This window comes from Cheilinus undulatus, linkage group 2, assembly GCF_018320785.1.
Source record: "Cheilinus undulatus linkage group 2, ASM1832078v1, whole genome shotgun sequence".
Lineage (NCBI taxonomy): Eukaryota > Metazoa > Chordata > Actinopteri > Labriformes > Labridae > Cheilinus > Cheilinus undulatus.
In genome coordinates this window covers 14,016,260-14,030,175 of record NC_054866.1, presented here as the reverse complement: position 1 = coordinate 14,030,175, position 13,916 = coordinate 14,016,260, and the positions used below count along the sequence as shown (strand labels likewise).

The 13,916-nt window shown below is 37.0% G+C and overlaps 1 protein-coding gene across 1 annotated transcript in view; it reads left to right on the top strand.

Annotated features, from left to right (window-relative positions):
• Positions 1 to 13,916, top strand: part of zgc:153039 (uncharacterized protein LOC767698 homolog) — a 109,254-nt gene that overhangs the window by 86,592 nt on the left and 8,746 nt on the right. The window contains exon 10 of the mRNA XM_041796024.1: positions 6,786 to 6,978. Coding sequence (XP_041651958.1) covers positions 6,786 to 6,978 — 193 coding nt within the window. The remainder of the gene's footprint in view (positions 1 to 6,785; positions 6,979 to 13,916) is intronic.

Genomic DNA, 13,916 nt, shown 5'->3' with positions numbered 1-13,916 from the left:
AGGTAGCTTCAATTCGGATTGAGCAGTTGCAACCATCTCAAGTGTCGTCCTGTTTACATCTCAGGCACTTGTACGCGGCCTGAGCTCTGTCATGTGCCCTCTAGTGGTGTTCTCTAGTGACGTGCATTTACAAAGTCAAATATTCACAGATCTGCTCATGATGCAGTCAGATGGGTTTGTGAACACAGAGTTGAACAGCAGGACATGTCTGGCCAAACAGCAATATGCTTATTGACCTCATTTACTTGATTTCTTTCACTAATGTGTGGTTAAATTTTTTTTCATGTACATGGTGACATGAAAAAATGTATAAAATGTCCATGACGTTTGGCATTTGGCCATGTCCTCCATGCATACATACTATTACAATGGGTATGTGTGTGTACTGAAAACTTCTAAAGCACTTATTTGTTTATGAATGCACAGGGATGCACTCAAACACTGACAGTTTAAAGCAGTCTGCTGCTTATTATCTATGTGTGGTGTTTGCTTTAATTGCTCTCGTCCCAGCACGCACTCCACATTCTTTTCAACACTGCTGTGAAGTCACGCATCAGGAAATAGCTCTCTAGGTGTTTGGGTGTGTGTGTGTGTGTGTTTATAGATTATGCAGTGAAGTTTTATCTTTATTTTCTGAGTGATATTCAGATTATACTCAGTGTTGAATGCAAAGTTTAATAGTAATTCAGTGTAATTGTAGCCAAGTTAAAATCATGTAACTGTCATTAAAATGCTAATTTAATGTTTCCTCTAAACTATTTACAGTTAAATAATACCTTTGTTAAAGTCAAGGGCTTTGCTAGTGTGTGCTGAGTCCTCCTGAGTTTGCCTGCATGGACCACACCAACTGCCAAACATGGTTAACTAGTGTTCAGTATACAGCTGTTGTATGGCATCCAACTAAAACATGAAAAATGTTCAAAATCAAAGCTGAAGGTGCATCAACTATGAGCCTTAGAAATAGCAAAGTTTATGGGAAGAGGGTACATTTTAGAAAACATTTAATGGGAAAGTTAAATAACTAGTCAGTAGTTGTTCTTAGTGACACTAACTTTAAAACAAGATGGGTGATTGATAACGATTCATAAATGCAGAGCTAAGCTTTATTGACAGTGATGACACATAAAACCCAGAAATGAATCTGCAGTTTTGCAGATCCATCGTTTAAAGTCTGTGGGATTTTTTAATGAGTTTCAGTTAGACACCCAAAATAAGGTCTGTGGTAAATTTGATTTTGAAATTTAGCATTATTTTCTACCACATTTAAGCATCTGTCATTCAGTGCCCCACTTGTGAATTTTGAAGCTTTATTTTATGTCTTAAAAAGGCAGTTGCCAACACGTGGCTAACTTGGAAAACAGAGTTTTGTCAAGGACATTAAACACCAGACATATAAATTCATCAGCTAGTCCACCCATTACACAGTATGTTTTCTACTAAAGCTATTTCAACTCAAACTCTGCACAAGGAAGAGTCTTTCATAAAAGAGGAACGAGTGTCAAATTAAAGGTGACACTTACTGGTGATGAAGTGTAGGTCAGTCAACTGTGTTGTACTTCCTAATAGCCTAACATTATCTTCTTACTTTCACTGATTGCACCGAAGTATCAAAAATTATGAAATCAGTGTTTATTCATAAGGATTGCTTTGGTGAACAAAACATGTTTTCTTTTCACTACAGAGCTGATTTCCAGCAATTATCCAATAACCCCTTCAAAGAAAAGAGACAAGACATAGGCTTTTTATCGATGGAGACAGCTTGACTCATACTCCTGGGTTAACCTACAAAAATATGTCATCCCTGCAGCACCCTCACTTCAGTCATGAATGTCAAAGCATTTAAAAAAAGAAATGAATTTCTAAAAGACCAGAGTTGTGTCCACTTTTCTTCTGTGCAACCAAATGTTAAAAACTTCATTGACTGTCATGTATTAAAATGAAAACCAGCAATATTTTCAATTTTAAGAGGCTAGAATAAATATAACTTTGACAGTGCTGCTGTTCAGTCACTGAAATAAGTAACATCAGACAAAATAGTTTACTTTTTATTTGTGCATGTTGGTTAAGTACAAAAGAATTGCAGTTTATTTGAAATCAAACTATAACTGTGTAAAAAAAGGATTACACAAAAGGAGAAAAATGACATTATCAACAGAAAGGGAATATTATGAGTAAGGATGTCCTCACCACATTTTTTGCTGCCAATATCTATCATCTGTGATTGAGATCAGGCAATGCAATACCAATCAGGACTGAATGATTTTGGAAAATAATGTTATTGCGATGTCCCCCCCCCCCCCCCAAGATTTGCAATTTCAATTTACTATGCAGTTATTTTCTAAGTTCCTCATTTTATGTATTTTTAAACCAACACAAGCATCATCAGTCATTTTCTATTACAACCAACACAATATCAGATAGAATAAACTAGAACAATCTTGAAAAAGTATTTTACTTTAGATTTTTTGACTATTTTGTAAATTCAGTATGAATTGTTTTGAAGGGAATGATCATTTTTATGCCGTTATAATTCTGAATAGGAAAAACAACTTCAAGGAAAGTTGGACACTTTGTAAAGTGATGTAGAAAAAATTGACACTTGAATGTTTGCACAATGTGTAGAGCATAACATCTCTGCTGCGGCAAAAAAGCTGTATCGAACTGATCATTTAAACGCACATTTCAGGCCAAATAAATATTGTACCTTCTGCGATATGAAAACTTCAGCAGGTCATATTGCAGTTTAATCTTAAATTTGATTAACTGCCCAGCTTACTGCTGATACAGTCTTATTTTATTGTTCCTTTGCAGCTATTTTAGTTGTTTTTTCAGTCTACTTTGCTTTGTTGTGCACTGTGACCTCCTATTATACATATAATAAAAATTGTCTGACCATAACCAAGGCCAAGCATGAGATAATACAGTTAATCACTCTGATGTTTTTGGATGTTTTATTTTTGAAGCTTCAGCTGATGCCTTAGAACTTCTGGCTTTGAGTTTCTCAATTTTATTCTACAATTTTCTAAACAAATGACTCTTATTTAGTGTCTTAAGTGCTTTCTAAATAATTGCATTGCTGTCAGGGCTGGAAAGTCTCTGGAAGAGTGATTTAGACCATTGTGGGACACTAAGACTCTCCAGTCAAACCCAGACAAATTAAATTCTTTCATTGGTGAAGCAGCTTTTTTAAAGATTCCCACAGTCTTGGTGAAAGTTAATTCACTTTCCAGATGGCTCACTTGCTGTTGTGAAATTGCTTTATGTTAAATTCTTTCCTTAAATGTAAAGACGGTGTTCAATTCTCACAGTGCTGTCCTTTTCCTTAAATGTAGTCATTTGAACTTTTACTTAGAGACAAACTGAACACTTATTATTCCAGAATAAACTCATTTTAAGTAAGCCATAAAAGTAGAAAGTACGAAAACACCAACCATTAATGGAAATAAGTATTAAAGCATCCTCCATCTTACTCCAAGGACCTTATTTTCATTGTTGAGGATAAACCAGCGATCTTTATGTGTGGCATTTTTATGCCCTGGGAATGAAACACAGTTCAAAAGTGAGTTATTAGTATAATGGCAGAAAATGTTTCTTCTACACCTCAAAACACTTGAAGTTATCAACCCCTCCAAATGCCAGGTTGACATTTTCATGTTATTAAATATTCAGATGTATGAAGTGCTAAACTCCTGTTCTGTTGAAAGACTAAAGAAATGGTTTCATGTTGTGTAAAAGATCCAACACTTGTGAAAATTGCTGTGCTTTTTGACCATAGAGTCGATAGTGTGGGAATAAGGTCAGTAGATGGTAATACCCTGACTAAAGATAATTTCTTTGCCCTTGCTAGACTTCAATAATTCAGTCTGAGCTTCCTGTTTCATTAGCTTATGTAACCCAGGTAGAAACACATGCACTAAGAATTTAGATTTTATTCCTCTCATCTTTTTCCTGAAATCCTCTGTGGTTTGCAAAATCTCCCCTCAGTCTAAGAACTGACATTTTAGAGGAGAATTAAAGGAAAATGCTGGATTATATTCAAAACTGTATCGAAAAATTCTTCAGTTCTGGTGTAGAGAGACTTTTTACAAAAACTTGATGTTAAAGTTGTCGTAAAATCAAACTATATAAGGAAATAGTTAATAATCAATAAGCTTGATCACAAGCTTGTTTCAAAGGATTTTAAAATCTAATAATCAGTTCTTATTTAATTCAATTCATACATAAAAGTTGATAAATCATTTTGCTTCCTGAGGCATGTACTGTTTCATGTGGGGAATGCCATCAGTGGTCACTCTTAGACTTTTAAGCTGGTTAGACATCATTAGTCATATTGTGCTTGTGTTTGGATTATGGCTTGGTGTTTTCATTAGCCTCAAGATACCATATATATCATAATATGTGCTGATTTTGGATAATAAACATGTTGGACACAGAATATACATTTCTTTATTGTAGAGGACTACAGCAATCACAGATGCAGTTTTAAACGATCCTACATATGGGTAACGTGGTTGTTTTCAATGTGCTCATGAATAAATCATTCTTATCTGAAAACAAGGCTGATATCAAACAAACGTGTATCTTCTACAGAAGCATATACCATCATTTCATTAGATAGCTAGTGGTAAGTCTGCCTTGGTTGGTTGTGACTTATGGCTGATAATCAAATCTGAAAAAGCAGCAAAGACTGTTTATGTTGTGGCTGATTGGAACGGCACCAAGGAGTTGATGGTGACTAATTCCTTATTCCTCTCAGCCATGATGTTCTAAAGGCTTGTTTAACTGCAGGGATAGATGCACCTCAGACCAAACTCTGGGGTTTACCATATTATAAACCTCCTGGTACATAAGCGGCAATCTGTTTTTGAAATTTCCCAAGGGAAAAAGGGCTAAACTGTCCTTTTGCATAGAGATTTCCATTTGTTCATCAAAGTTCTCAACTTGCTGTTTTTGTGCAACTGTATGGCTTTTTAGTACCATCTGTTTTCACCATATTGAGTTTGCGCATCTTCTAGTGATATTACGGTAGCTGAGCTCTCAGCCCCTGGTGATTCTAGTGAGACAAACTCATGGCCCGTGAGTCTGCCCACCTCCACCTGTCGCTTGTTACTTACTGAGGAGTACTCTCAGTCAAACCACAAGCTGTAATAACAGTAGGACTGAATGATTTGGGAAAATATTCTGACAAGTATAATGAACATAGTATTTGGAAGATTAAACTAAGGCTGAACAATTATTAAAAAATATAAAATTATTTTTTTGGGGATATGAATTGCTGTATTGAAGGGAATGAAGATTTTATGTCTTTCTAATTTTAAATAAGATACGCATATACAAAATCAAAAAGAGAGTGATTTTTATTAATTACTCGAGCAACACTTAACCCTTGAAAGTTTGCATGATGCGTAGAGTATAACCTCCCTGCTGCAAAAAAGGGTATTTTGAAAGACATTTCAGTTCACAGAAATATTATATCTTCTGTGATTTGAAAATTTGCAGTAGGAGAGATTGCAATTTAATCTAAATTTCGATTAATTACCCAGCCCTTATTAACATAATACTCTCTGTTTTCTTTAAATGCACAGTTAGTAATAACAAGGTAGAAAGCAGTTAAAAAGACCAGCCCGAACTGAAGTGGTTTTTGTCATTATGGATTCCAGTACTTTCTGTGCAGTGACTGCTGTGAATGTGAATGATTGTTTCATTTTGTTAGGTCTTTTGTAGTGTGTGACAGTGATAGCTGCACACACTCCTTGTATTGACATTACTTTCTCAGCACTTTGTAATGGTATACAAGTCACACTGTTAAACAAACTGCAGCCAACCTTTTAGGTGAAAAATAAGTATTAAAAGTGAGACTTAAACGTGGACTTCTACAGTAGTTGCGCTTTAAAATAAATGTTTATAATTTGAAACAGGTTTGCTAGGTGGTTCCTGTAGACAATCCTGAAAGTGCTCAACACCCGTTCTTATCAAGTGCAGAAAACATTGGATTTTTCAGACCTTTAACTTCAGTCCTTAGAAAACATTTTAAGCTCTAAAGAATCAGGACGAATGAGGAGGTAGGTCTGTTGGTTCTATCCTGTGGTAATTTCATAGATTAAAACTTTATAAATATATTAGCCCACCTTTTTTCCGTGAGGACGACGAGACTATACTAACTAAAATTAATTTTGGTGATTAAAAACTAGGACAAAAAGCAATTTTAGTTTTCAGTCTGGATACTAAAACAAGACTAAAATGTTAATGCCAAATAAACAAAATAAAAATTTCTGCACTGTGCATATTAAGTATGTCTGTATTTTCATCAGTATGATTTAACTAATTCAAGTACTGATAGTGCATTGATACAAGTGTTTCACATTTAATTAATTTGACAATATGGATAATTACATTAGTTCAGAGGATTTAATGCCTTGACTAAAAGTGAAGGCTTAAATGTAGAGATGTTTTATTGAATATAACTGGACTAGAATGTTTTTCAGTTTTCCTCGACTGAAACTAGACTAAAACTATAAAGGTTAAAAATGACTGAGATTTGACTAAAACAAAAGAAAGTATAAGACTAATTTTAAAAAAAATGCCAGATTTAATACAGGTTCTTCCTTCATCTCAACAAACATATTTCATATCTGCCAATATGATATTTAAATCTTTATGCTGTTATCTGACGATACTGATTATGAGGGAATGTTAACTTTGTTTCTTTTTTATTTTTTAGAAGATATTCAAACCTTTTTTTCTACATTGATAATGACTCTTTCACCTCTTCTTTTCTCTTTTAGACCTACCTTCCGTTACTTCACCTGGCACACATGTGTGTTGGGCATCGTGGGCTGTGCCGTCATGATGTTTCTGATCAACGCCATCTACGCCTCGGCCAGCATCGCCTTCATGCTGCTGCTGCTTCTAGTGATTCACTACCTCAGTCCCACCTCCAGCTGGGGCTACATCAGCCAGGCTCTCATTTTCCACCAGGTCTGACACACAAGCACGCACAAACACACACTCAGACATACAATCTCAATACTGCATTGTCATTACCAGAGCAACTAAAATCTCATCCCCTCAGCTTTACAAGAGCCTGTACGTCTGCCAAGCAATCGTTCCATCAGGTTTATAGAGACACACAGACTGATGTTTGCTGCCTCTCCTTCAGCCAAACCCTCTGCATTTAGCACACAAACACACACACATTTCCCTTTCTGTCTTTTTTCTCAAACATAAACATAACACTGCCTTGTCGTTTCTACAGCAGCTATCTATCATGTTTATATCAGGTTTACCAGACACACATACACATCTGCATCTTCTCCCTCAGCACAGCTCTCTACATTTATCATACAAACACACCCAGAGTTTTACATCATCCAGCTCCCCTTGTCCTCTATCTGGTGAGCCTGTTGCTCTCAGGAAGAGGGGGGCACTGTTGCCAGGAGGGCCTCTTGCAGAGGGGATTCGTTGCCAAGGCTGCAGGCAGGGGTTGTGGGCTGGGACGGTGAGGGTTGCTGGGTTTGCCAGTAGCTTGTCAGGAGGCAGAACATTATTACAACCACTTAACTTATTGAGCCTGTCCTCTATTTCCTTCTTTCGCCTTGTTTCCTTCTTCTTGTCCTCCTTCTCTCCCTCCTTTGGTTTTTCTCTCAACTCCAAGAAGCTAGGGTAGAAGGGCCAGAGGGGCAGCCAGGCCCTGCCTGGATTCTGATTGGCCAGCTTCTTCTTGTAGAGTCAAAAGGTGATGGGTAAAGAAAAGGTCAGACAATATCCTGGGGATATAGTTCTGGGTGCACAGAGATGAGTAAAATTCAATATGAATTCATCCAGTGTTAAAACATCTTGTAGAGAAAATCAATGATGAAATATTTAAAAGATGCCTGTTAGGCCTCAGGAAAGGGACATGAAACTGTGAACTCGGCCATCATCAGGAGGTGATGGGTAGTTGGCTTATTAATACCAGTGATAGATTATAGGCCAAGCAGCACATGGAGTATGGCCTGTGTCTAACTGTTAATATGTCCTCTTAGAAAATTAATCAATTAATTGCAATGGGACAAAAATGAAAAAATGTGTAGAAAACTCACAATGTGATGTGCAAGCCTCCAAACACGAAGCAGAACAACCACAAAGAGATTTAAGAGATAGCGACCCAATATGGCATAAATGAGATGCACAACGACCAGAAGAGACAAGAAAACAAACACAAATGAGCACAAAACAATGCCTTTAAATGGAAATAAACCCAAAAGGAACACAAGGAAACACAAAGTGAGCAACGAATGTGGCTTCAAAAGATAACCAGAAGAACAAATGGTACAAAGAGACAAATCAACTAAAAAGAATCACAAGAAGATGACTAGACTATGAATTATACCAACGTTTACATGGTGAAACATCAATGTTACTGAGAGGCACAAAATACTGAATACAGAGTGTACATAGACGTAGAGATCAATGACCACAGAGGTTGAAACTTCATACAAAATTGTGCAAAATGATTGAATAAGTTTTCAAAATGACTGTGAAAAGATGTATCAGGATCAAGAAAGCAGCAAAGAGACTGAAGTGCAAAGATAAAGAGTTGCAACATCCCAACTATTTGTATTCTCTTTTTAAATCGTGGTTGCCATAACACAAAAAAGAGACTCAGACGACCAAAGGTATGGGAAATTAACACAGAGTGATCTAAAAATCATCAAAAGGAAGACATGGCATTATGGCAACTTGTGCTGTCAGCCCAACCTAAGTGATTGGGATATTATAGACTTTTCTTGCCTGCACTTGTGTTGATTTATGTTTGATATTTGAATGACATTTAACCTTTCAGTTTCCCCTTTTAAAAATTCTAACTATGCTGATTTCATGGTTGAAGTCATAACGATCGTATCAGGCAGTTGCTTCTCAAGCTTTTAAATCTAGCCACAAGCACATCATGTTGCTTTTCAGAGCAGGAGATGGATGCATGTGGACAGAGAGAGAGAGAGAGGGCTACATGTGAAGGACAGAAAGTAAACTTTTACCCAGGTAAAGGTGAGATAGCTTCTCAAGGTTTTATTTTTTTATTTTTTTATTCCCCTGTGTCCTTAATCCACCTCCGTGCGAAACAGATCAGCCATCATGGAGAGCTTTCAGTGCTGGTTTTTTTTTGCTCTTTTTTCATTCAGAAATGTGGTCTAATTCTGAGAAAATTGCTGCTATACTATGGCTATATCCAAACTAATTGCTTCACTAGCGGCAGGTAGCGGCTTTCAGTGCAACCATACAGTGCCCATAGCTAACGTCAAATGACGCTGTTTGGTCTGAGCCATTTTCAGTTCAGCACAAACATTGTTGATTAGAGCTTTGCAGAATAAATTTGTCTAATGACAGACACGGAGGCTGGGAAAGCCATCTGCTTTGCAAGGTTAGAAAAAACCCAAGCAGACAAGCCAGAAAGGCTGTTTCACATGTCCATTACACGAGATACACAGTATTCTACACCTTTTGGGAAGGGGAAAACCTTTGAAAAGAAGGTAGTGAGTGACTGGATTAACATTGTGTCAAATTCATTAGGGGCCAATAAGAGCAACAAAACATATGACAGCATAGACGTACGCAACAGCCAAAAAAAGAAACTGCAAAATGCGTGCTTGACAGCCAGCCAGAACCCAGCTAATCCATCAGCTTTTCAGGTTAACAAAACCAAGCAAAAAAAAAGAAGAAGAAGGAAGACTGGAAGTACTCCCTACCTGGTCTTTAAATTATTGTAAAAGCCCACTTGAACAGTTTCTGTTGATAAAAGCTCATTATCAGACAGCAAAGCATGCAGCACTTCTCACTGAATGTCAATGTAGTGTCCATCAAAACACTCTTTTCCCCTCCCTGCTACCTGTTGAAAAACTATTTATTCATCTAAATAAATAAGAATAGTTTTCTTAAATAAAGGTTAGATAACATTGTTCTGAAAATTGATTTACAGGTTTTTGTATCATAGGGTCATATTTTATACCAGGCAGTAAGAGTGGCATAGTTTCTTTGCCTGTGTTAATAACTAATTAATATCAGACTCATCTGAAGGTGAACAAAAGGCTGTCTCTGTGTCACAGGTTAAATCTCTCTGAAAGCCTTTTTCAGTAAGCCCTTTAAAAGTATGATATTCTGTAAGAAGAGAAACAGTTTTAATCTCTGAGAACAAAAAGCCAAGCCAAAATCACATGGGCCCATCTGAAATTGTAATCCAGGTGGTGCGCCTGGTAAAAGGAGATGTACAAAGACCAAAAAGAGGCAAAAGGATCACACAGAGATTAAAAATAATCATAAAGATGCATCATTATGTGAAAATATGATCCATTTTAAAAATGTACAAATAACCGTAAGGAGAAATAAATGACTAGAAGATGCAGTGATACCAAAATGTGCAAAAATGGCACAAAGAGTTGTTAACTTTCTACAACATGCCAAAAAAGCATGCATATGTTTGTAAATGACTGCAAGATGCACTGTGATCAAAACATGCAAATGGACATGCAAAAAGAACACCATCAATGACCACCGACATACAGAAAAGCTGTATGTGGAGATGCACAAGGACCAAATAAGATGCAGAAGAACACTCCAAAGTGTCTTAAAGCCCTGGCATGGAGCCCAGTCTCATAAAAGGATTAAACTGATAGGTCTGGCAAGAAACTCTTAAGTGTGTGCATATACATATCTCATACATGTCCTCCTCTCCTGTTCTCTAAAGCCTGAGGCTGTGTGGCAGAGCGCCAACTGGGTGACATTGAAGCAGGGATGGGAGACAACAGCTCACAAAAAACACACTGGAAGATAACAGGCGGCTGACGACAATGTTTATGAGGAAAAGAGAACCAAGAAAAAGACAAACGGAAGCAAGAAATGCTGATGGTATCATTGCAGGGAGAGATAGGGACAGAAAATAAGCAGGCAGAGGGGATGAGTGATGGAGAAACAAAGTGATGGATGAGAGTGACGTGATGGAGAAATGATGATAGCCTGATGGATGAGAAGACAGCGGGGGAATGGAGAGATAAAGAGAGACAGATGATTAGATGAGTGGCAGCAGTTGGACCTAGCCTCTAAGGCCTCGTTTTCTACGTCTTTTATGGCAATTACGGGACGAGAGCATGAAAACAGTTAGGGTGATTATGACAGTAATAAGGCTAGAAATGGTTGCATCTTCACTTCTGATTGATGGTTGTTTAGACACAAATGTGTACCCTGCAGCTTCAGGATCTTGACTTAAACTTGTGCTGCCAAGACGGTCATTAGTGGCATGTTTTCCTGATTCTTTCCAGGAGCACTGAAGCAAAAAAGAAAAAAGTCAGTCTTTCATTTTTCCAACAATTTTATAATTTGAAATAAGGCCATGAAAGAACAAAAATATGTATTTATACCTTCAAGTTATCATTCTTCCCTCAGAGAGTTAAATCCTTCTGTTTCACCAATAATTAAACATGGTGGATATGTTGCCACTGAGATGGTCATTAATTCCATTGAAGGAGTGTTAATCATTCATATTATGATCTAGGTTTTGATTTAATGTGTAGTTCCACTCGGTTGCATTTCCATAATGGTACTTTCATGCAAAAATTTCAAAACACTGTCAGAATCCTAATGATGACTGTGTTATAGATTGCATTTTAATATAACCCTCACAGATGGGTGCATTTACAGTTTTACCTTTGCATATGACTTCACATAGTCTCTACTGCATGGTCTCACCCCCACTTGGATGGCTAAAGTTGTATGCTCCTCACTGGATGCCACTGCCAAATAAATAATCTTCCACAAATTCTTCTTTGAAACCTGTTTACTGCACATTTTGCACAAGTCAGGCTTAGGAAGCTTGACATTTCAGTATTAGATATCTGCTAATCAATTTATGAAATGTAAAACAAGGCAAACAAGCAACAGTTAAAAAACATGGCCCTGTTTACTGGTGACTTTCAATGAAATTAGGTTAAACAGAAAGAGTACCGGCAAATACCTCTTTGTGTAGCCTGATGAGCATATTTTGACGTTTTTGAGCAGAGGTATCACATACTAAAGAAAAAAAGATTTATTACAATTTTGCGTAGGAGAATAGGTACACTTTCGATATCAGGTGTTACAACCAAGACAGCACGGTTTTAATTAAGAAAAATATTCTTCGTTTTATTTTAAAAATACATGTATCCAATTTATAACAAGAGCAAAAGTAATAACGTGTGAAAGTACTTTCCTGTTTAATTAGCTGCAGATGTCAAGTCACGCAACAGGTATGTCAGGTGACGCAACCACATATGAATGAACGCTTATACATCATTGACCCAGATCAACTTCAAACTGTACTAAACCAATTTCACACCATAACAGTGCACTGTTGGTTTGTGGTTGTTGGCTGTGGCTAACCTTAGCAGCACTATCACTGTCATGCTTAAAAATGGAACATATGCATCTAAGAAATAAAAACTGCAATGCCTGGAATCTTGAAGAAGGCTCTAAGAAAGAAAGCCCCATTAACATCGGTACTAAGATGGTTGGGGTTTCAACCGACACAATTAGGGCTTTATGGTGGTTCAGTGGCTAGGGCTATTACCTCATAGCATAAAAGTTTCTGGGATAAATCTCAGTAGGACAAGGCTTTTTTTGTTTGGAATTTGTATGTTCTCTCTGCATGTGGGGGTTCCTTTTGGGCTTCCTTCCACTGATTCAGGTTCAAGTTTATCTAACTGCATGCGTCATCACTATTATTGGAAATGTAGGGCTGCAGCAATGTCAACATAGTGGCTAGTTAATTCCATTCATTTGTATTGCCAGCAGCTTCACTGCAGGGACACCTATAGCCACAGGTTAAGAGGCTTGCAGGGGCTCTTTAACATCTTTTCTCCCTCGTTTTGTCATAAACAGGAAAGGAAAATCTTGCAGGGTACTAGTTGGATAAAAATGATAACTTTGTTCCAGGTAAGTGACCAGCGAGTCAAGATGGACATTAATAACCACAGTAAGTCTGAGAGCCATAGAATGATGTATGGGCTGTTACTTGTTTTAGAGGCAGGCACTGAGTTGCAGGTCTTCACTGAAGACAAGGTGTTAATATGAAGTCTTTGATTCACGTACTAGGTGCAGTCAGCTTTATATATAAATGGCTGAAATGGATGTTGATGCAAAGTATTAATGACCTAATACCATAATAATTAAATAGCTTGAAAATTGTTTTCTTTAATGTTTGTTATTTTTAGTCATCTTTGTGTCCCCACAAATGCCACTTTATCATCACTCTTTTAATTTTTAATTGTCTTGTGCATATGAATAAAACATCAGAATATTAAAAGCCTTTGCCTCTGTGTGGTAGCTCAGTGGTATACTTATATCTGAAATGCATAAAGCACCTGCATCTTATTTAACTTAGATTAGTTCATTAACCAACCCTCATTACATTTTTTCTAAAGTGATCAATTTAACAAATGTATTTTCCTTGTGCATAAGAAATGATCTACAGTATAGATATTAAAGTCATTATTGGGCTTATTATAGGCCGTTGCATGAACCCCATGTGGAATCTTAATGCATCAATGATCCATAAAAGTTACTTCCCCTTTCTGCACACGTCTCCAGTCACAGAGGGAAAGCAAAACATGAAGCAGACATTAAATGTAAGAGAGAGCTTGTCTTATTATATATAAGACCAATTTCAGCTGGCTTAATTAAAATTCTGCAGTGATTTAGAAAGCATTAGGAATGTTGCCCTAAATCTGATGGCTGGAACATGCATTTTATTCAAAGAAACGTAGGGAAAGCTGTTTTAACTCCAAATTGGACTGATGTATTTTTAGGGAATAAAACATCCATGCACATGGCTGTCTTAGTCAAGGTCAGACCATATGAGCTTTTTGTCTGTTATGATGGTCACTGTGTCCGATTAGATGATGACAGATCTA